Genomic DNA, 20,094 nt, shown 5'->3' with positions numbered 1-20,094 from the left:
TAACATCTGATAACTTTCAAAGTACATTTTTTTGATATAACCAACACATCTAATCCTATACAATGGCAGTAAATCTTTAAAATCCTTATATCTTTAAATGAATTTGTGTAGATTTTCATGTATATACAATAGGTAATCAAATCCAAAATCTTATCCAAGTAAAATAAATTAACATAAATTCAATCTTAAAAAATTAATACTAAAATCAAATCACCTAAACAAAATATCCTATTATTATTATTCATAAGATACTATTTTTTTTTTTTTTCAACAACTACATTTATGGTTGCTTTCAATTATTTTTTTCTTTTTGGGTCAAATTGTTCGTAACATTTTCTTCTCGTGGCATAAGTTTGAAGATCTTAAGATTCGCTTTTTGTTAGCTGATTATACTCAACTCTTTTGATAATCTTTTTTTTTTTTTTGAAGTTAAAAAAAAAAAATTTCCTTTTTGGGCAAATTATATGGTTGGAAAAAATTGGAATTGATTTGAGAGAGAGTAAACCAAATTAATCATCCCTCTTTCTCTCTCTCTTCTTCTTCTCCATCATTCAAAGTGTGACAATGAACTAATACAACAACGTTACGCGTCTTCTTCTCTTTTTGATTCTTTCGCAAGAAATCTTTTGCCTTCCATCTAGTCGAAATCAAGAAACTTGAAGCATCTCCGGAGATGGTTTCGTTTGCGGGTTTCGCGTTCGTGTTCGGGTTTTTACTGGGGATTCTCGCGATCGTTGCGGCGGAAGTTATAGGGTTTTTGTTTGTTCTGAAACGCTTGAATCGGAAGAGTAATAAACGACATGAATCGAATTCGGGTTCTGATCCAACTCTCAAGAACTTTGATCCTCGCCGGTCTATTGATTTCAGTCTCAGCAAACAGGTGACCAGAACCCTCCTCAATTTTGAAAAGTTTTGTGCTTTCGCAATTGATCGTTGAGTTTCGAAACCCTAATTTAATTTGACAAGATTGAGTACCCCCTAATTTTGAATTTTGAATTGAGAAGATAAAAAGAAAATGTGAGTTTCGGATTTAGTGGGAATTAGAATCTTGTGGTTTGTTTTGCTTTGGTGACTGTTTTGATCATTGTGGCTATTTTTAGATCTCTGTGATGAAAGCTGTTTAATTTTCATTTCTCTACATGCCTATATCTCAGGGAGTGATTTGGATTTTGGAAATGGATGAGAATGTAAAGGATTGGATGAAGAAGGACAAGTTACCAAAGGAGCAAAAGAAGAAGAGAGTTGATCTCATGGAGGTACATCCAATTAGGAGATTTGCTCGTATCAAAGACCATAAGCTCATCTTGTCTGATTCAGATGGCACTCAGACTTGTATTACTCTGAAAGGTTGCTTTGTTAACGCTGTTTCAGGCTCTGGACCGACTAGGAAATGGTACATGATTGTCAAAAAAAGTTTCTTTCGCAAATCCATTTTCGATAATGTCCACAAATTTCTTATCCTTTGTTTTGTGTTTTTTTAGGGCTAAAAGATTTCCTATACAAGTAGAAAGCAAAACTTCGGTTTTGTACAAGGGAAACCGAGTGTTTTACATTTTCTTAGAGACTTCTTGGGAGAAGGAGTCATGGTGTAAAGCTCTTCGTCTTGCTGCTTGCGAGAATCAGGAAAGGTTTATTTGGTCCACCAAATTGAAAGACGAGTTCCGACACTACTTGGCTTCCCTTAATGCTGCTTATCCTTCTTTTATGAAACCATCAGCTGGGTTTAGTTTTGAGTCATTGGACAAAGGGATTAAAGTGGATGGTCCTTCATCCAAGGTTCGTTTATTCTGGAAGAAGTTTTCGAAGAAGTGCTCACCTAAAGTGAATATGCCCCCGTCGGGTCGTGAAGACAAGAAGACTTCAACCCGGCCTTACCAAGATTCACAATCTACCGGTGGCTCTGGAAAGAGCACCCCAGCAAGAAGGATGCAAGATAACATCCCTGAGGAAACCGATGTCCAAGTTGTCTCACGTTCTTGGAGCCATAGCAGTCATGGATCGGATGTAGATTTAGAAGACAAGTCTTTTGATGAAGGAACATTGGCATTGAACGTACTAATTTCCCGGCTGTTCTTTGATGTCAAACAGAACACAGTGTTGAAGACTTTAGTTCGCGAACGAATCCAGGTGTGTTCCTTGAATATGAAAGCTTTCACTAAATCTGGATTTTGGTTGCGTTTATTTTTTTTTTAACTTTTCTTTGTTTGGTTAAACAGCGGGTAATGTCCAACATGAGAATTCCCAGCTACATAGGTGAATTAATCTGCTGTGATGTAGACATTGGAAATCTCCCACCTTATATACACGGTACAAGAATTCTTCCAATGGAGATGAATGGTGTGTGGGCGTTTGAACTAGATATTGAATACACTGGCGGTGCGGGACTTGAAGTTGAAACTCGGGTTGATGCCCGAGAGGAAGAACTGCAGAAAGGCATAGCTGAGGGAAAATTGCAGCCAAATTCTGCTGGGGATGTTTCACCTGGTCTCCTTGAAGGTCTTGCAGATTTTGAAAAGCAATTAATCCCCGAAGGAATTGTTGATGCACAAGATGTGAGAAATGGTGGGAACGACAAAACTGGTTAGTACAACATTTGCTGATTGGCTTATGTATTCATCTAATCATTTTGCTTGTGATCTTGCATAATGCTTAGAAGCCATTAGACCAAGGACTATAAAGCAGATTGATTTTTTATTTGTGTAGATGAATATAAGGGTTTAAAAGGTACAAAAGCAGCTCCGAGCAATGGATCCAAGTGGAAGTCTATTCTGAAGAATATTGCTGAACAAGTATCCCAGGTTGATCTTCATTTTTTCTGTTGTAGAAGACAGTTCCGTTGCTTGTTGTTGCGCTCTTGGTTCCCAGTGCCCAAGCTTCACGACCACGGATTGTGGTGTGATTAATAGGATCTGAGAGCAGAATTAGGAGCACCTATTTCTTACCTCTTGTAGTAATTTAAGACTATTTCCATTTGTAAAAACTGCAGGTGCCTATTACTTTGTCTATAGGGGTGTCTTCGCTTCGAGGGACGCTCTGCGTACACATGAAGCCGCCTCCATCTGATCAACTGTGGTTTGGCTTCACAAACATGCCTGATATTGAATTCAACCTTGCATCTGCTGTTGGTGAACACAAAATCACAAACAGCCATGTTGCTATGTTCTTGGTCAACCGGTTCAAGGTAAAGCTGTTGCGTCTCTTTTGTTTTACTGAAAGAATTTGAACTAACGATAAGACAAAAACAAATTGTGTAGACGGCAATACGAGAGGTCATGGTGCTCCCCAATTGTGAAAGCTTAACTATTCCTTGGATGACAGCTGAAAAGGATGATTGGATCGAACGCAATATTGCTCCATTCATGTGGCTGAATCAAGACTCGACCAGTGATCACGAAGCTGCTGAAGCGAAATCTAAAGCTGACAAGCCACCGACTCCTGAACAAATGCAGAAAACTGCCAACGTTGTTCCCCAGAAGCCTAGAATTGAAGAAGTACCTGTGTCTGCACCATCAGCTGATTCCACAGCTCTGACAATAGAGAGTCAGAAGTCCTTGGACGAACTCCAGACTCCGTTGCTTGAAAGCAGCGAAAAGCAGGATACGGTAGCACGAGGAGGCAATGGCAATGCCGGAGACATTCTGCCGCGCAGTATCCAATCACCGTCGATGTCGTCTACAGTTTCGAGCGAGGAGGATGATTCAAATTCAAAGGGAAAGAAAATGGGGGCAGCAAAGGCGAGGATGTTCGACTTAAGGAAGAAAGTGGGAGAGAAGTTTGAAGAGAAGAAACGTCACGTGGAGGAAAGAAGTAGACAGATTGTTGAAAAGATGAGAGGACCTTGACACAGATTGTTCAAACCAAGAAGAAGGAAGCTTTTTTTTCCTTTTTTTTTTTTTTTTTTTTTTTTTTTCAGGTTTCAGCAAAAGAAAACTGATAAGACAGAAGAAGAAAGCCAGTAGATTAGATTATATAGGATATTGGTACTTGTATTCATATGTTTGGTAAAAAGATCTGAGTATTGCGAAATCATCATTCTTTATTCTTATTATTACAACAAACAAAGAGTAGCAGCAAAACAAAGTATCTATGCAAAGTGATTTCATTCATACGCACAAAGAAAGCTTGAACAAAGACCAAAAGCAGTGACATGAGGAGAAAAGTTCCATCTAGTAATCTTCAGGAGCCAAGGGCTGGTGTGTGTGGTGGGTAGGTGGCTCGGTGGGTATGACCATGTACTCATATATAAGAGCTGCTAAGGCGCCACCGATGAATGGTCCGACCCAATAGATCCAGTGGTCATGCCACCTCCATCCCACCAATGCTGGACCAAAGGCTCTAGCTGGATTCATCGATGCACCAGAGAATGGTCCACCCACTAAGATGTTTGCTCCAACGATGAGTCCGATTGCCAGCGGCGCTATGATCCCGAGGCTTCCACGTTTTGGATCAATCAAAGTCGAATATACGACGTAGACTAAGCCAAATGTTAAAATGATCTCTAGAACAAGTCCATTAACCGCTCCAACACCTGATGCTACACGGAAACCAACTGGTCTCTGCATGAACACAAACTTTGTTTGAGTCCTTATTCGTTGAAATTGACTTCTAAGTTTCTAACACGAAGCCAACGCCAAAATACTAATTTGAATGTAATTTAGTGTTTTACCAGGCCGTTTGTAGCGAGTCTTAACAAGAGACAAGCGAGGATGGCTCCAAGAAGCTGAGCGATCCAGTAGTAGATGGCACGGATCGCTGAAATTCTTCCTCCAATAAGAGCACCAAAAGTGACTGCCGGGTTTACGTGTCCACCAGAGACATTGATCGCTGCTGAAACAGCAGCGAACAGAGCAAACGCATGAGCCAACGCCACTAAAACCAATCCTCCTGGCGTGTTTGTTCCCGCATGAGCAGCGTGGTTCCAATACAACTTATCTAAGAAAAAATAAAGACACAAGTCACAACACATATGAAACGACTCAAAATACAGAGTCAGAACGGTGCATGCACGAACCGAGAGAGAGGATAGAGCCTTCAGCTGCAAAGACGAAGACAAAAGTGGAGAGGAACTCTGCTAAAGTGGCTCGGATAGAGTCAGGGTGTGTAGCCTCGTCGGCTCTACCGAAACCATACGCTCTACGAGCTGATGTTGCCATTATCGTCTAAATTAAACACTCAAAATTAAACAATAAAGTGTGAGGAAGAAAGAGAGAGACAGAGAGAGTTTAAAAGAAGCCAAAAGAAGCGAAGTCGAAGTAAAAAGGGACAGATGTGAGACTTGAGTGTCTTAAGCTGGACACGTAGCTTGAAATTGCATGCAATTACTTAACCCATATATAACTACAATGTTTTTGTTAAGAGTTCGTGTTCGTGCTGCTTTCTTACTTACCTGTTTTGGACGAACCTTAAGGTTCCGGATATATAATACATGTCGTCATGTACGTGTTAATGTATGTGTATGTGTTCGGTTTGACTATACATGCATGTGTGCCAAGTAGAGATAAACAAGTACGAATCTTCTAGAGTTGGGAAAACAGTGAAAACTATGCGGTTTTACAGTAGATTAATCAGTTTTAACATCACGAAAATGAAATTGTGATAATCGTTTGCTAAACGTGCAACACAGTATACTGCTTTTTTTGGTTATAATTTATTAACACTACACTTTATAACACATAACACTCACTAAGTTACAAAATCAATGTGAACTAAAACATTCATTTTCCTCCTTTATAATGAAACATTGTTAAGTTTTGTATTGAAACAGAGACGCTTAGTTTTCACCTCACAAAATATCCGATTTTTCTTCTTTAATCTTTTTAGGCTTCTTCTGATTTTGGCGGGTTAACAACTGATAAGGAAAATGTAAAAAAGGCAAAAAAGAGGTTTACATAACGTTTTCTGCATGATCTATAGAATCTTTATTACCATCCGAGAATCCCAAAACTGTAATCTCCATTCAAGTTTCATATCAAAGAGTGTGACTTATTCAGTCATGCGTTGTTAGCTCCAGAAGCAGCAGCCTCGGCCGCTTTCTTCTTCTCCCTCTTCTTCTTGTTTCTAAGAGCGTTCTTGCTCATCTCTCTGCATTAACACCAGAGCATCCATCAACATATGCATGACGGTTTCTCAGATTATGTATGTATGTATTGTAAGATAAAGACTTACCCTGCTGTGTTTACTCCAAGCAACTGCAATTGCAAATAATGAAACTATCAGAGACATATTTGATATGTAACGCCAAAAATGTTCAATCGAAAACGGTAGTAACAGTGAATATCCCATTGGTGGTTTGGTTATGGACAAGCGTATTTAAGAGCTCACTGAGAGAAACTTTGGTCATTTTCGTTTTTCGTTTCAAACATGAATCAGAATCATGACTGTGTATGTTAACAATAAGTAATTTGATATCACCGGAGATTATAGAAAAGTTATTGAGTTACCTCGGCTTGAATAGCAGCTGCGTGCTTAGCATGAGGAGGTTGATATGCAGCCGGTTTTTTTGCAATAGTGTTGGGAACAATAGCTTTCTTCTGAGCTGATCCTTGTCCTAAGATAGATAAGTCGAAATCGATTAACATGGTAAGTTCACAAAACCTTCTTACAATCAGAGACAGGTTTAAGTGTTTAAACAAAGAGAGATGAGGACCTTGTGATTTTCCCTCGCCGAGTTTCAATGATTCAACTGACTTGATAAGTTCGCTGATCTCACCGAACCTGTCCGGAGACTCTGGTTTCCATTCAGCCTGTAGGTAAATTAACCATAGCACTCCAGTAAGACAATTGGTAATTAATGTCTTTTTTTTTCAGAGCTGTTGAAGAGACATACCTGATACAGCTTCTCAAACGCCTTTTTGAAATAACGCTTTCCATCGTAGTTGAAGATTTTCATCCTTCAGTCAAGACAACGACGAAACATAAGTTTAAACTAAGAAGAAAAATAGAAAAATACCATCTCTGACGACTTCAAATATAACAGTGGCTGGTTCATACATTCAACTTTAAATATGTTCCACAGTATTCATTTCACCACTCGTTCTGTTCGGAAAAGAAACTAAACTCAATGACAATAATGTGGCAAGAAGTATTAACATACCCATTGTCAATTTGACGTCTTGGTGCTGTTGAGGCAGTCAAGAAATAACGCCCATCCGAAGACCATTCACTTGTTACAGACCACTCGGCTTTATTACTTCCAAGCTGCTTCTTGCTGACAACATCCCAGAACGCCTGAAATATAACACCATTTATAGAGAATTGTTTCAAAAAAGAAAATGAGAACTGCTGACTAATTGTCACAATGTCGTCACCCCAAAATTGAAAATATGAAGAAGACAAGGGATCCTTATTTACCATATCACCAGGCAAGTTACCGAATCCAGCCACACATAAAACTGTGGAACATTGTTTGGAAGTTACAAAAACATGTATGTACATAAGTTCACTGTTTAAAAAGACACAAAAACAAGAGACAAAGAAATGAGGGATGAAGAAGAGAATCATACCTCTCCCTTTTGGGTTCCATCGAAGAGTGTTATAAGGACCTTCGCCAAGTTCCATCAAGGGTTTGCAATTCTTGTCAAAGATTGTTACACAAGCAGGCATAACTGAAGCACAGTTAAGGAAAAAACAATGTTCGAAGAAAGCCATGCCCAAAAGAGCGTATAGATAAAAGCAAAATAACATCTTAACAAGAACACAAGGAGATTAACATGTCAACTGATAAACATTATTCCTAAATGAACTCTTACATATAAGTCGTTATAGCTGATGGAAAGGATACAGCCATATACAACTGCAAACTCTGAACCAGAAAAAGACCATTGAACATCATGAACTGGTCCTTCTTTACCTGTTAAAGCACCAAAGATTCAGTATTCAGTACCACTAGCAATCACAACAGCAGATATATTAAGCTTAGGACTTACGTAATGGAACGAGGCCCTCATGTGTGCCATCTATTGTAAGGTAGTGTAGCTTTGTTTCCCCATAATAACTTTGGTTGGTCTTGTCAACATCTGATTGTACAACCACTAAGAGTCCAGTGGAACCGTGGTTCCAACTAAACTGCACAGAAGAACATCGGAAAAAGCTACGTCGAGCACTTGGCTGACTCTGCAAATCTCTCCCACATCCAAATATCTGGACACTGCCTGGACTCCCCTATACATGTAAGAATTAACACGTCAGAGTTGCTTGTCTACAGGGGAAACAATTATACACATTGTTGCTCTGCAACTTTCAGAATGAAAAAAAGACAACCTTTCAAACGAGAAAACTAACAGCGTTAGCATATAGAAGGAAAGATGTTTCTTTTACTATTCAAAAGCAGAATGCGTTAGCCCAAGAAACGAAAAACACCTTTGATTCTGGAACAAACACAGCAACATGGGAAGCTGGCGTTTTAGAAAGCTCAAATGCAGCAACCCCAGGAACTCTGATCCGGGATGTTATTCCTTTCGAGAAATCTTTCGGATCAAAGAACTGAACCTCATTTGTAGCTAACCGGCACGCGGAAGATTCATCAGGACAGAAGCGAATTGATGGCCTACGTAGCAAAACAGAAACACCCCGTATCATAAAAGCAGCATAATAAGCATAAAGACTATTATCTATATCCACGCATCTTACATGCTCGCAATTTAGTACTGAGACTTGCTTACCATGTGGTTTTAGTAATGGATTTTTGGTAATGACTATGTGCCAGATCTCCAGTCTCAGTATTCCAAACAGAGACGTTCTTCTCCTGCGGAGTAGTGGGTTTTTGAAATGTCTGAAGATAAGTCCCGCATGGAGATAGCTCAGCAGCCGTAACATTAGCTATAGTGAACGACCGCACTTCTGTCAAGCTGGAGGAATTATAGATACTGATGATCCCATCTGATTTCATCGCCATCAGCTTGGATCCATCAACACTGAACTTGGTGTTGGAGCATGAAACTCGTTCAAGCTTGAGAGTTGGCTGACCATTACTGAATGGAGGACCATTCCACACAGAGAAACCGTCAGCTTCTCTAACTGCAAGAAAAAAAAAGTGACTTCAGAGACGAGAGAGACATTTTGAACATAACTCCAAGAATGAAATTGAGTTTCAATGATTCACATACCTAATATCTCCAAGGACGGTGAAGAACTCATTGCTTCCTTTGAGATACCTGATTTAATGCATTGATGTAAAGAAACAAAATCACCAGAATTGGTACACTGTGTTAGAAGATTATCCCAATTTCACAAATTAACATAAAGTTCCCAAATTTCTACTTCATCAATAACTAGTTACACAAGAATCACGACGGATGAAACGAAAATCGCAAAATTACTTTACTGGGTCGAAGAAACACATTAAAGTAATCAACTTTATTATAAAACTTCTCAAGGTGAACGGGAAGAAGAAGAAGAAGAAGAAAGCACCTGAATGAAGCACGCAATCGGCGGTGAGGGGTAGTCGTCGATCGCTGTTGTGGCCGGGGGGGGGGGGGGGGGGGGGGGGGGGGCTTTAGCTCTGAACCGTATAAAGAGATTACCCTAACTTTAAATTTTCATCAGCTTTCCGAAAACCTCTGACTAAACTGGAAGGTTTACTGCGATTTAAATTTTACGGCCTAGAAAAAAAAAAAGGCTGACGTTTTTTTGTAAAAACTTAAAAAGGTTGTAGTTTTCTCAGTGGAGTACGGGTGCATCGTCTCGACCAGGTGAATCTCTTTACTAATTTCGAATCAAGTTTGGTTTTTTCTTCGAGAATCGTGTTGTTTACTAAGAATTGGCTTTCGCTTTTGGTCTGTGATTTCATATACGGTCTCTTTCCTAGAGTGTTCACCAACTGCTCCACGAAATTACTCAAATAGAACCCTAATTTTTTGTCTATCTCCGGCGAAAATCTCTGTAGATTGTTTCAATTCTTCATAGGTTATTGATCAGTGTTCTGTCTTCTATATACTGTCACTTTCCCCAAATTCAAAAGTCCCAGTTCTGTTCAATTGTTTTCCTATTGTACAAGGAGGACAAAGCAATTTCGACTTTGTACTTCAATAATACAACTTTCTTGTATATGTGTTGATTATTTGAATGATTTTTTATTTGAAAATTTGAAGGGTTCCAAGCTTTGGTTTTCGAACATGGCGGAAGTAAGTCTTGGTATGCTTATAGACATTGTGGACGAGGAGTGGATGAGGGACACTTTACCTGATGATGGTAACCTATTTATCCCTTCCACGTTATACCTCAAGATCATTCATTGTATTTCCCCCAAAATCCAAATTCATCGAAGATTGTTGTGGTGTTATTGTTGCAGATCTTCCATTGCCTCCAGTGCTTGCTGTTAGGACTGATGATACTGAAGAAACCAGTATGTCTCTTTGTTCTGATTTTGCTTTGCTTTAGCTATCTGAGATTCTAAATTAGCTCTCTAAATGTCTTTGGAACACATAGTCGTCTCTTAAAACTGCTAGTTAGTTTTGAGAATTCACACTAGTAGTGTCTAGTGATATGCATATGTGATCTACTAAAATAGTTGAGATCTCAAATGTCATGTAAGGAAACCACACAAATAAGCCACTTTTGTTGTGTATGTTACAAACACCGTACAGCTAAGGTATGAGCTTTGTTTAAGAGAGTTTTGAGCTTTGTGGCTGCTTAACTAATGTTGTAATCCATCCCAATTGCGATTGTTTCAGATCAGGAAACTCAGCAAGCAGATGCAGAAACTTGGCGTGATCTTGCACTGGATACACAGTAATAGCCAATTGAGCACAATGGAAGCTTTTCTTAAAACTCCTTTGTTTCTCGTTGTGTGTGATCAAAAACAAAACTTTTCTTGGCTTTGTATGATGAAGACATAATAATTGCCTTATTCTATCTATCTTATTAAATTGTGCGTTATAGGAATAATAAATAAGTTTGCCTGTTAACCATGACGTCAGATCTCTGATGACGTGTCTCATGCTGATTCGTTCACGTGGTACTTCATATTTAAATAAATTTCTCGGAAAAAGGAAAAAAAAAAAAAAAAATAGAATTCAGGTGTAAGGGGAATGAATATGCTGAGCTTATCACTGAGCCGTAATCATGTTCCTCCATTAACGCTGTTACGTCGTCATGAACGAAGAAGAATCCTCAATCTCCGATGTCGATCGTCTCTTCTCTTTCACCAACTCGTCCGCACTAAACTCGTGCTCCCTTCGTCTTCTTCACCTGGATTTATTATTGCTATTTCAGCATCTTCGTCGTCTCAAGTCGCCGTTCCGGAATTAGAAGACGACGAGGACCACTTCGATGACGAATTACGCCGTCTCTTGGCGCTGGTACCGGAGGAGATACGAAGGACACTGGAGGAGCACCCTGAGATTAGTGAACTCATTGAGATAGTGTTGGATTTAGGTCGTAAGCCTCTGGCGCGATTCCCTTCTGGAGATTTTGTTATCTCCGACGACGCTGTTAAAGTTAATGATTTGGAATTCGCTGTCTCTCAGGTTGGTGAGTCTCTTTGTTTTTGGTTCTTCTTCTCCGGTGCAAATTTTCGTTTGACGAAAACACCTATAGCTGCTTGCTTGCTAAGAGTCTAACACCATGAATGTGTTCAGGTTGGTGAGTTCACTAATGATAATCGAGCTGGGATTAGCCGGACGTTGCATCGTATTAGTGCGATACGGAATCGGAAAGGAGATATTATTGGATTAACTTGCCGTGTTGGTCGATCTGTTAGAGGAAGCGCAAATTTGCTGCGTGATCTTGTTCAAGATGGGAACTCATTGTTGCTTATTGGTCCACCTGGTGTGGGGAAAACCACAATGATTAGGTTTGCGTTAGTTTCTTCTACATTAATCAGTTTGCTCATATAGTCCATGGATTTTGATATAGTCATTGATTGTTTTTTATTCAGGGAGGTAGCGAGAATGCTAGGAAATGACTATGAGAAGCGAGTAATGATTGTTGATACTTCCAATGAGATTGGTGGTGATGGTGATATACCTCATCCAGGGATTGGTAATGCTAGGCGGATGCAAGTCCCTAACTCTGACATCCAACACAAGGTTGGTTAGTAGTTTAGATTGCTTGAGCCTTGTTTATTTTTAAATGAGGTGGGAGATGATGGTTTATTATGTCCTTCAATTTGCTTACCTTCAGGTACTGATTGAAGCAGTAGAAAACCATATGCCTCAAGTGATTGTGATTGATGAGATTGGAACTAAACTTGAAGCAATAGCTGCAAGTACAATAGCAGAACGTGGAATCCAGTTAGTCGCCACTGCTCATGGAGCTACCATCGAGAATTTGATTAAGAATCCTTCATTGGACCTTCTGGTTGGAGGTGTGCAGGTTAGACTTGATATGTTTGCATACCGTTCAAACCCAAATCAATATATTGTTTGGAGATTTTAGTTTGAGATATTATGAGAATCTCTTACCAATGGTCATTCTAGCATAAATCATTGCCATTATGGCACTGTACTTCTTAAGAAATTAGTTGACCATTTCCCATGGATCTCTTGCGTCTCGATATGTCAGCAAAACAAGATATAGGGCACAGGAACCATGTAGCAGATTAAATTGAGTAATATCATGTTGTAGGAACTCGATGGTCTATAATATTGGATCAGTTCTTTTTCTGACAACTAGTTATAGAGCATTCCAAATTTCTATTCTCTAAAATTTATTCTTTCAGACATATTAATGGAGACCTTTGGCAGAGTGTGACTCTTGGAGATGAGGAAGCGACCAGAAGAGGTGGCCAGAAGACAGTCCTTGAAAGAAAAGGTCCTCCAACATTTAACTGTGGTGCAGAAATAGTTTCAAAGACTGAAGTTCGAGTTCATCGTAGTCTTGAAGCAACTGTTGATGCTGTTCTCGCAGGTAGATTCTGTCTTATTGAGTTGGAACTGTTGATAAATGCAAAGTACATATACATAAATGCAGTGCAGCATATATTTGGATACAACAACGTTTTAAGATTCTGGCTTGACTCTTGAGTTAATTTTCTTCTTTTGGCTCATCTCCTGGCTAAAAGGTCGATTACCAAACGTTGAAATCCGCAAAGTAAAGTCTCATGGAGTGGAAGTGATTATGGAGAAGGAACCTTTCATCGACGAGACGACTGTGGATAGTAATATACATGAAGAGGAAACATTAGATATTTCGAAGCTCACCAATGAGGAAACGATATCTGAAGTCCCTCCAACTAAGGAGATAACTGAAGCAGAACCGTCAGGGCAAGAGACACTGATGTATTTATATGTCTATGGGGTAAGATTAGAATGAATTTTGCAGATTCTCCAGTTTTTAATACTCTTATGCTATCTCTGTTGATATCCATATACTAATACACAGATTCACCAATTTCTCCCACTCAGATTGCAGAGTCAACTGTTCTTCAGGCAATCAAACAACTAGAGATGGAAACTGCAGTAGAATTAACTGACGACATTAGCGAAGCAGAAGCCTTACTTGCGTTGCAAGCAAAGATCAGGAAGAATCCTCGGATTAAATCATTAGCTACATCTCACGGTATACCTGTTTATGTAACAAAGGTAAAAAAAAACAAAAACTAAGAATTTCTTGTTCTTCCAGTTTTCTAGTTCCAGCCTCTTTACCAAAAGAAGCTTTTTGTCTTGCAGACTAATTCAGGTATTCAAGTGGCCAAGGCAATACGAGCATTACTAACTGATTACGAAGATGGACTCGGAGAGTTTGGATCAGAAGAACGTCTAAAACTATCTGAAAAAATGGACGCCTTAGAGGTAACTAAAGAGCTAGTCAAAATTTATTTGATAGTAACCACATTTCAGGATTTCTTAACACAAAATCGTTTACATGCAGGAAGCGAGATTAGCGATAGAGCGGATAGTGATACCAAAAAAGGAAACAGCTGATTTACTACCGAGACAACCTAAGATCGTGTCTCTTCAAGGAAAGCTAGTCAGGAAGTATAATTTACGATCAGAAAGAAAATGGAGAGAGGATGAGATGTATCTACGGATCATCCCTTATGGGACAGAAGAAGACAGAGACGACGGTGAAGATGAAGGAGAAGTTGAAGAAGAGAACGGAGAAGAGCTTGAAGAGTTCGGTTGTGCCACGGGCGAGTCTAATGGTTCACCCTATGGCATCGACAGGTTACCTCTCTTGCCTGATTAGTTTTATATGTTCGTACAATATTGAAGATACACTTTTGTGAATGAAAATAGATATACCGTATCCTCAAACATATTTGATAATTGGTAACTATGAACAGAAACTCAAACTAATGTCGAAAGTTTTTGTAGAATGTTGATGTTTTTTTTTTTTTTTTTTTTTTTTTTTTTTTTTTTTTTTTTTTACTTTAAACATTTATCTGTTATCATATTCGACCAACGGAACGAGTTGTGTCACTGATCGCATTTTGAATTCAACTAATTTTGTTCTTTCTTTCTTGGAAAACTCACCTATTTGCATAGCATGAATCAAATTATTCATCTAACAAAGTGATATTTCAGATTTAGAAAAGTTATCATTAATTTTCTTTATAAAAAAATAAAAATAAATAGTTGACTTTACAGCAAATCAACACCTTGAATGATTTGTTCTTACAATTCCCTTTTCGAAAAAAGGTTTGTAATAAAGTTGTGTGTGACCTGAGTGACTCTATGCATATCATACCGTCATGCATTAGAGATTTCTTTAACTTATCTTCTTTTCAGCTATCATGATCCATTTTAATCCTATGATTGTTATTTAACTCAAAAGATAATTGATAAACAAGCATATACACTAGACAAAAAGAATAAAAATATAATTATTTTAGTTATATTTTCGAGCTAAATGGAATAAAAAGTTGGATAAAAATAAGTAAGAAGAGTTGAAGTGCGGTTATGTAAGAAAGTGCCGTCCAGAGGAGTGAGGACCACTTAAAGGAGGTAGTAGTTAGTTTACGTCTTATACCATTCATAAACCCTTAGTCATCTGAGAGGACCGACTATACTTTTGTACTTTTACTAGTGCTTTTTATTCGAGGGATCTCATTTTGGATTTCAGTTTGTTACACGAAGGTTTTCTTAATACTCGATCATATGTACCTTTTTGTGAAACTATAGTTTTCTAGCTAGAAAGTTCAAGTTAGTCTAGGACTATCCAGTAAATAATACACTTATGAGAAGGGTAAATCGTTCAAACTAGAGGGTGAAACTATACTACTACCACGTATTGGGTTGCATACGGTTAATCCAACAGTGATCGATTTGGTATTTTGTAGGATTCTAAACATTTGTATCGTATACATGTATTTGTTATGAGTTTGTAACCCATTATTTAATCATGTATAGATGGTTTTATGAGTTTTTTTAGATAGTATATTGGTTTTCAATAGTATCGTTATAATTTGGATTCAAATCCGTGTAATGCATATTGTTGAAATTAAAAAAAATTGAGAAAAGTGTGTTAAGAAAATAATGTTTTAATACCATGGTGTTTCCTGTGGTATTGGTCCAACTCGCTAAGTGTTTCTAATTTTATCAAATGAGGTATGGTTTAAATGTTCCACAAACGTATTAAATATGATTTTCTGGTCCACGAACGGACGATAAAGAAATGGATATGTTTAGTTTATGGACGAACGAGCACATACCTCTCCATGTATTAAAAAATGATAAATATTCACTTGTCAACGGAAAAATATTCATATTATAGCATAATAGCAAGAACAAAAAAAATCTACAGTCGTATCAGAAAGAGAAATACGTTAAAAGGTTAAAATAGATAAACAAATAACGTTTAATTTCTTACCATAATATGTAATATACTAATCTGTATCAATACTTAAGCAATGTGTTAAACAATGACATTATAGGTCCATCAAGTTTTGTAATGTATATTGCTTTCGGCCATGTAGCGGTTTAGGTAGAGATTAGAGACGTGTTTTAAACAAAAACTGCATGGGAGATGTCTTAGCATCAAACTGACAAAAAGAGTTAGACTACCATCAATTTCTGTGTGCAATACATGTTTGCATAACCTATTTTGTAATTTGGTAAACTTTCGTGAATTGTTTCATCTACCCAATCAAAACAATATATGAATATATAGAGTATCAGAGAATCTTGAGTATCTAAATTAACCAATACTATACAAATCGTATCTCCATTGCACAAGCTAAGATTCTTGGATATCCAATCTAACATATTTAAAACAATTTATTTGTAATCTCAAAAATTAGGTATTTCTGTCTATTCTTGTCTCTTCAATAGTTTTTTTCTTTCTCTCTGGAAAAATAAACTCTCTTTAATAGTTGGGTTGAAGTTAGTGTTTTAATCACTTTTTCTTCGAGCTTCCAATTGGTATTTCACTTAGTCTATAAAACTAAAGCGCCACATTTTGTATCCACGACAAAATCCAAAATCGTTTCCGTTTATAAACTTTTTTAATATCATAAATGAGTCTTCAACTTGTTATTAACAGAAATAAAATAGAGTGATAGATTTTGTCCTAGTCTCTATATTTAATTTTAAAGAATCAAAGTGAGAAAATTAGTGATTTGGACCTCAACTCATGATTCATGTATATTCTCTAAGTTCTCTTTAATTTATTATAAATGTCTATTCAATAATATCGACACAGTAGCTAGTATTCAGAGATTCATGGTTGCTTTTCATTGTTAGTGACAATACTTATCTTGTTGTTTTATAACTTCGGTTATTTTCAGCCGATAGAATCAAAAATTCAATGAAACGACTTTACTCAGATCCTTTGATTCGGAGTTACGTTAGTAAACTCAAATCGTCAACTAAACTAAAGGCCAACCCCAAAAAAAAAAAGTCGGCATCGATGGACTTCTAACTACGACAATTTTTTTAATATTTGAGTCCATTCACGATTGTCCCCCATATTTGCCTTTTTATATTATGAACTAGTTTAGTTGGTTTATCATTCAAAGGCACTCTAATTACACAATCTTTCTTTCTCCTAATTACACATGTCGTCTTCAACACTTAAAACTTTTCTTTTTCCTTGAAATTTTCCTTTGTGGGTATATACTATGAATACATTTACAATCTACTAATGAATTTATCCGCATGCATTATTCAAAAAGTTTTCATTCTTTGTATTTTTCTTAGCTTTCATATATTTTATTATTATATGTTGACAAAAGGAATATTGCATATGTATTAAAAAGTGCATCTTATTATTAGCCTCGATTATAAATCTTCTTTAACGACCGCCTTCTTTTGTTTTTTTTTTGTCGTCTCGACCGTCTTATCTATTTTATAATGTATAGCATTTCAATGAGATTCATCATGACCCCAATGCCACTTCTCTATATAAATGCCTTAAGCATGTGATGCAAATACACAAAAATCGTTGTATACCAACTTAACATATTCATTAACACCTTTCTAAATTAAATCATTAGCACATTAACACATGGCTAACTTGAAATTTTGGCTGTGCTTATTCTTGATCTGCGTTTCCGTATCGCTTTCATCAGCGTCTCGGCCACTGCAGCAACGATCTCCAAACGCAGATGGTATTAAACGAGGGCGTATGATGAGAGAAGCAGAGAAAGTGTTGAAAGCGAGTATGGAGAAGCTAATGGAAAGAGGTTTTAATGAGTCTATGAGACTAAGTCCTGGAGGTCCCGATCCTCGCCATCACTAAGTCTTATACTCTCGTAGTTTTGAATTCGAGGATGTATATTTTGTTCTTGATCGAGAAGCGGTTTAGAAGAAAACATATCAATCCTTTTCTCTTTTTTTTTTTTGTTTGTAAGCCTTGTTTGTACGTTTGGCGTAAACAATAAATTGATGTAACTGTTCGTTACGAATTTTATGAATTGTGCATGCTTTACGTACCTTATACATTCCACTATATAGCTAGTAGTCTAGTAGAGAGGCCTTTACATATAAAGTATGAGAAAGGGCAAAGAAATATACTTTGAAAAGGGAAACTGATTAGTTTAAGCTATCCTGTATTTGATTCTCTTGGTGGCTCGTGTAGATTAAACACTTTAAAATTATGTTTGGAAAGTTTAGTATAATACACTCTTTCTCCTTATCGTCCACCAAAATTACAAAAACATATATAAAAAAAAAGAGAGAGAAAGATAGTGATTGAAGTAAAAAAAAAAAACAGGGGAAACACAGAGATCTGCAGGTTATAAGGAAAACTATACTTTTTATTTAAGATCGAAGTCAACTTCTTCAATTTTATAATCTTTCTTTAAGAGATCAAAACTATGAAACCCATGACTATGAAACTCATGATGTCTAAGATTTTTCCATTTCCATCTTATTAGTTTCGTTACAAATCCACAAAAACGTACAAGTCGTCCTTGACGATCAAACAAATAGTAATTCAAGAAAATAATTCAAAGTAAGTTACAAAATGAATCTTTATATATGAAAAAAATTACAAAAACGATGAAAAAATTAATTATCTGTTGGAAGAGGATACTTACAATACCTCTCATTCTTCATACACATAAAGAATCTCTCATAAGCCAAAGCCATTTGAGTCGCTGTAAACATGGAAAGAGCGTATTCTTTGCAAGCTAGTCCTTTCATCTCCAAAACCCTAGACCCATATCTTACAACAGAATCCAAAGTTTCAACAAGAGATCTCACGTTTGGTGAAAATGTGTACCCAAACCGCTCATCCACTACCACTGTCCCAACAATGCTCGGATAGTTAGGTACTACGACCGGTTTCCCACACTGCATCGCCTCAATGATCGTCAAATCGAGCCCTTGAGGTCTCAACGTCGGATTCACAAACACATCTAAAGCGTTGTAGAAACCAGAGAGCTCTTTAGGCTCTAAAGCTCCTAAAACCCTAACGTTTTCACCCAACTCCGCGTATCTTTTTCCCCAAGGACCAGATCCAGCCACAAGCAGATACACTTGCGGGTGAGTTTTAACGATCGAAGCAAACGCTTCGTAGAGAAGTGGATGTCCTTTGTCTCTCACCAAACGTCCAGAGACACCCATCACAATAACTGTCCCATTACCATCAGGAACACCGTGCTTGGCCCTGAACCTAGCGCCAGACTTAGGGGAATACACAAACTTGGTCTGGTCAACACCGTTGACTATAACGTGAACGTTTCTCTTAGGAAGCTGATAGATGTTAACGAGAACCTCACGCGCGCTATTGCTTATGCAAATGTGCTGTTTATATCTCGGGAAGAATCTGATCTCATCGACCAGTCTAGGCATCGTTTGTTGAAGATCAGAGCTAGTAGGACGATCATTCGAAAGCTCTTGAAAAAGATTTGAATGCATAATCTCGTACCAGATACCGTGCCATGTCACAGCTATGTCACCGTTAGGCACCATTTTGACACGCCAATGAGGCAGAGAAACACTCTCAGTATGAACATAATCGAAGGGATGATCTGCACCGTTGATTCTGTCGAAGATCTCAAAAGCTTGAGAGTGGTTAAGTGTGCCGTGCTCGTTTGGAGCAAAGTAGACATGAAGATCTCCGTTGTTGTGATACTCTTCACGGTTACTTCTGTCGGAAGAAACCGTGAAGACGTGAATCTCGTGACCTCTTGAGGCAAGAGAATTGTAGAGAGTGTAAGCATGACGCTCCATCCCTCCGGGGATCGAACCAACAGGCCATGATTTGCAAAAGACAGCGAGTTTGAGCTTCTCAGAGATTGGTCCGAGAGAGAGTTTGTTCCAAGGGAATGTCAAGTCTCGAAGATCTCCAGCAAACGGAAGAAGATTCACAGAGGAAAATGTCACCGGAGAGTAATCGAACTGTGAGGAGAAGATGTAGTAAGAAGAAGAGAAGATGAGTGCTAATGTAATGATTGTTGTGAACCTGAATGAAAATGAAGTGGAAGAAGAAGAAGAAGACAGACTTGTTCTTGAAGAATGGTTCTTGAAGGCCATTTTCTTGGTTTGCTTCTTTTGTGAATTTGATTACAACTACTGAGGTTGATTCTTTTGCTTAAATTTCGGATCTTTTCTCGAGTTTTTATATCAAAGTTTCGTTTCTCAATGTAATTTGCACATGGCCTAGCTTATTTTTAATATGCTTTCCACATTCAACTAAGTCAAATCTCTCTACTAATCAACTGAGATTTGTAACTAAACCGGGATAATATATTCCCCGGTTATGTCCGGT

The 20,094-nt window shown here is 37.7% G+C and overlaps 6 protein-coding genes and 1 pseudogene across 9 annotated transcripts; 4 read left to right on the top strand and 3 right to left on the bottom strand.

Annotated features, from left to right (window-relative positions):
• Positions 1 to 344: 344 nt before the first annotated feature.
• Positions 345 to 4,026, top strand: LOC104753811 (uncharacterized). Its single transcript, XM_087491471.1, has 7 exons — positions 345 to 880; positions 1,155 to 1,393; positions 1,482 to 2,127; positions 2,217 to 2,580; positions 2,704 to 2,798; positions 2,987 to 3,181; positions 3,255 to 4,026. Exons 1-7 carry the CDS (start codon positions 674 to 676, stop codon positions 3,840 to 3,842), a joined length of 2,334 nt encoding a protein of 777 aa, XP_087347597.1. The 5' UTR covers positions 345 to 673; the 3' UTR covers positions 3,843 to 4,026.
• LOC104751174 (aquaporin TIP3-1) lies at positions 4,019 to 5,457 on the bottom strand. Its single transcript, XM_010473072.3, has 3 exons — positions 5,012 to 5,457; positions 4,667 to 4,932; positions 4,019 to 4,556 (listed from the first exon to the last, which is right to left on the bottom strand). The coding sequence occupies exons 1-3, from the start codon at positions 5,151 to 5,153 to the stop codon at positions 4,167 to 4,169; spliced, it is 798 nt and encodes a 265-aa protein (XP_010471374.1). The 5' UTR covers positions 5,154 to 5,457; the 3' UTR covers positions 4,019 to 4,166.
• Positions 5,458 to 5,774: 317 nt separating this feature from the next.
• On the bottom strand, positions 5,775 to 9,562 carry LOC104751173 (eukaryotic translation initiation factor 2A-like). Its single transcript, XM_010473071.3, has 14 exons — positions 9,409 to 9,562; positions 9,105 to 9,152; positions 8,661 to 9,015; positions 8,359 to 8,545; positions 7,926 to 8,160; positions 7,781 to 7,849; positions 7,503 to 7,604; positions 7,351 to 7,391; positions 7,094 to 7,227; positions 6,827 to 6,890; positions 6,647 to 6,743; positions 6,441 to 6,547; positions 6,166 to 6,188; positions 5,775 to 6,081 (listed from the first exon to the last, which is right to left on the bottom strand). The coding sequence occupies exons 2-14, from the start codon at positions 9,133 to 9,135 to the stop codon at positions 5,991 to 5,993; spliced, it is 1,536 nt and encodes a 511-aa protein (XP_010471373.2). The 5' UTR covers positions 9,136 to 9,152; positions 9,409 to 9,562; the 3' UTR covers positions 5,775 to 5,990.
• On the top strand, positions 9,561 to 10,904 carry LOC104751172 (anaphase-promoting complex subunit 13). 2 transcript variants are annotated; one of them, XM_019238580.2, is made up of 4 exons: positions 9,561 to 9,689; positions 10,089 to 10,188; positions 10,289 to 10,342; positions 10,671 to 10,904. In XM_019238580.2, the coding sequence occupies exons 2-4, from the start codon at positions 10,113 to 10,115 to the stop codon at positions 10,730 to 10,732; spliced, it is 192 nt and encodes a 63-aa protein (XP_019094125.1). In that variant the 5' UTR covers positions 9,561 to 9,689; positions 10,089 to 10,112; the 3' UTR covers positions 10,733 to 10,904. The 2 variants fall into 2 exon arrangements, with proteins under 2 accessions (XP_019094125.1, XP_019094126.1); XM_019238581.2 differs by having other exon boundaries at positions 9,684 to 9,903.
• Positions 10,905 to 11,003: 99 nt separating this feature from the next.
• Positions 11,004 to 14,257, top strand: LOC104751171 (protein SEEDLING PLASTID DEVELOPMENT 1). 3 transcript variants are annotated; one of them, XR_015583632.1, is made up of 9 exons: positions 11,004 to 11,465; positions 11,577 to 11,791; positions 11,876 to 12,026; positions 12,121 to 12,304; positions 12,684 to 12,846; positions 13,001 to 13,236; positions 13,344 to 13,520; positions 13,608 to 13,730; positions 13,810 to 14,257. XR_015583632.1 is itself a non-coding variant. In XM_010473069.3 (9 exons), the coding sequence occupies exons 1-9, from the start codon at positions 11,028 to 11,030 to the stop codon at positions 14,125 to 14,127; spliced, it is 2,013 nt and encodes a 670-aa protein (XP_010471371.2). In that variant the 5' UTR covers positions 11,005 to 11,027; the 3' UTR covers positions 14,128 to 14,257. The 3 variants fall into 3 exon arrangements, 2 of the variants coding, with proteins under 2 accessions (XP_010471371.2, XP_010471372.1); XM_010473069.3 differs by having other exon boundaries at positions 11,005 to 11,465; positions 12,121 to 12,312; XM_010473070.2 differs by having other exon boundaries at positions 11,006 to 11,469; positions 12,121 to 12,312.
• Positions 14,258 to 17,319: 3,062 nt separating this feature from the next.
• On the top strand, positions 17,320 to 17,812 carry LOC109129632 (CLAVATA3/ESR (CLE)-related protein 1 pseudogene; annotated as a pseudogene).
• A 415-nt stretch (positions 17,813 to 18,227) lies between these two features.
• On the bottom strand, positions 18,228 to 19,913 carry LOC104751170 (uncharacterized). Its single transcript, XM_010473068.3, has one exon. The coding sequence runs from the start codon at positions 19,857 to 19,859 to the stop codon at positions 18,390 to 18,392; it is 1,470 nt and encodes a 489-aa protein (XP_010471370.1). The 5' UTR covers positions 19,860 to 19,913; the 3' UTR covers positions 18,228 to 18,389.
• Positions 19,914 to 20,094: the final 181 nt, after the last annotated feature.

This window comes from Camelina sativa, chromosome 16 (genome assembly GCF_030686135.1).
Source record: "Camelina sativa cultivar CO46 ecotype springtype chromosome 16, ASM3068613v1".
NCBI lineage: Eukaryota > Viridiplantae > Streptophyta > Magnoliopsida > Brassicales > Brassicaceae > Camelina > Camelina sativa.
Note: the sequence above shows the minus strand (reverse complement) of the source record. Positions and strands in the feature narration are given on the sequence as shown.